Source organism: Typopeltis vanoorti, chromosome 18 (assembly GCF_054136105.1).
Source record: "Typopeltis vanoorti isolate ZY-2024b chromosome 18, IOZ_Tvanoo_1.0, whole genome shotgun sequence".
NCBI classification, from domain to species: domain Eukaryota; kingdom Metazoa; phylum Arthropoda; class Arachnida; order Uropygi; family Thelyphonidae; genus Typopeltis; species Typopeltis vanoorti.
In genome coordinates this window covers 102,832,036-102,834,235 of record NC_143566.1, presented here as the reverse complement: position 1 = coordinate 102,834,235, position 2,200 = coordinate 102,832,036, and the positions used below count along the sequence as shown (strand labels likewise).

The window sequence follows — 2,200 nt, the reverse complement described above, 5'->3', positions numbered from 1 at the left end:
ACTTATGATTTCCAAACCTTCCTTAATGAAAGATAACTGCTCTTTCATTTTAATACAACAAATGAAATTTATAAAAACTAGTTTCGTGATTTTAAATTCACCAAAGTAACTTAAACAGTAATTTTTTCCCCCTCCTTTTACATAAATATGCTCCAGGAATATAACGACACGCATCTCCACCCTTCATAACTGCATGAATGAATGAATATGCAATGAATTGCTGAAAACAAATTTAATAAGAACACTGATTTCTACACTCTACCATTTCTACTTTATTAACTCCTTGATTACTTGACCGTGGAGGTGTAATACAGTCGCCTTGTAACTGTAATAGAAATAAAATATGCAAGATATTACTGCGTTGTACTTTATTTCGAACTCGTATACTTAGTAACAGCTTTAGTTCCTTCTGACACTGCATGCTTTGCGAGTTCACCAGGAAGTAATAATCGGACTGCAGTCTGAATTTCACGACTTGTAATGGTTGATCGTTTGTTGTAGTGAGATAGCCGAGAAGCTTCTGCTGCGATTCGTTCGAAAATATCGTTTACAAAACTATTCATGATTGACATAGCTTTACTAGATATACCAATATCAGGATGAACTTGTTTCAATACTTTGTAGATGTAGACACTAAAACTTTCTTTTCTCTTCTTTTTCTTCTTCTTATCTCCCAAACGAGCACTTTTTTGTACTTTGTTAACTTTATTTACTCCTTTATTACTTGGCTGAGGCGGCATAATAAATACTGCACATTGATTAAAAAAAAAAACGTCAACGAAAATAATAAGCCCATTTCCCCAGCACAACTTATATAATCGAAGTAATAGACCTCGAGCGCAATCTCCAGAACTCACTCAGAGCTCCTGACAATTGTTCTCGTATTATAATTTGTCCTTCAGTGGCTTAGCTGTTGCACGTTACTTAAACACTAGTAATTGGTTAACAGTTATACCCCATTCTTATCACACCAATTTTTCTATTATTCATATTATTACAATTCATATTATTATTATAGGAAATAGTTGTTCGATTTGTTTAATAATCTAAAGTGTGTGGGGGGGGGAAGAGAAACCTTTACCTTCTGATTTTTCTAGTTTATTCCGGTCTTTCGAAAAAGTAAAAATACATTACACTTGTATTTATAACATTTTCATAATGACAGATTTATATATATATATATATATATATATATATATATTTTTTTTTTTTTTTTTTTTTTTTTTTCCAGATGCTAAATTAGTAAAGGAAAAATTTAAGAAGTGAAAGGAATGGGGCGGTGGGGGTATTAGAGACTTTTTAGATGTGTGAGGTGGAAAAAGAGATAATGAATGAGAAATATTTCATGGGTATTTGAAGGTAGCAGTATCAGACTGCATTCCTATGAGAATAATACGAAGGATTATTCTCATGAAGCCCAACAATCCTATGAGTGGTACAAGGTATGAGATGAAATTGGCTGAACATTCCAAAGCGAATCCAAAGGAATTCCTTCGAGTAAAAAAGGAAAATTTTTTTTTTTAATAATATTTATCCCACACACGAGAGGTAAAAGAACCTCAGAGAGTACATCAGTGAGGTGTAGATGGGGGTTGAGAAAGAAGAAACCTGTTGACATTCTTTTTAAAGAGTTGTAGGTTGAAATTGTTGGGAAACACATCAAGAAAGGCTGTTCCAGATGACAGAGGTACAACAAATCAGGAGGAGAAGCAGGTTTGATGAGTTCACAGTTGTACTGTAAAGGGATGTTGGACAGCAGCTACTCTTGTTTTAACAGGCCTAACAGCAAGTGGAGGAATGATGTTTGCAAATTCACTGGAACAGTGACTATGGAAGTACCTGTAAAAAGGACACAGAACTGAAACATTGCATCTGTGATATAGAGGTTGAAGTGAACTTGTGAGGGAAGGATTATCTATGTGTGAATTGCTTTCTTCTGGACAGCATTGAGAATTTTTAAGGAGATTTCAGATGCACCACCCCAAATGTGTGTACAGTATTCTAAGGATGGATGGATTTTTTTAATAGCTGCCTCCATTTCTGCATCTGTTGTTACTGGTTCAACTACTTCTAGCTCTTGGCTCTCTTCCATATCATCTATTGATCAGATATATTTGAATTCAATAGTCATCGAAATTCTGCCAATCATCCTAGTATCATTTCATTCCCACTCAAAATTATACCCTCCTTATTCCTACAT

At 34.3% G+C, this 2,200-nt stretch overlaps 1 protein-coding gene across 1 annotated transcript; it reads right to left on the bottom strand.

The window, feature by feature from the left end:
• Positions 1-288: 288 nt before the first annotated feature.
• Positions 289-757, bottom strand: LOC150097001 (histone H2B). The gene has a single exon (XM_090408035.1). The coding sequence runs from the start codon at positions 738-740 to the stop codon at positions 369-371; it is 372 nt and encodes a 123-aa protein (XP_090264161.1). The 5' UTR covers positions 741-757; the 3' UTR covers positions 289-368.
• Between the last annotated feature and the right edge of the window lie 1,443 nt (positions 758-2,200).

Excerpts from the sequence above, each read along its gene's own strand:
- LOC150097001 (XM_090408035.1), bottom strand. The coding sequence starts at position 740 with ATGCCGCCTCAGCCAAGTAATAAAGGAGTAAATAAAGTTAACAAAGTA.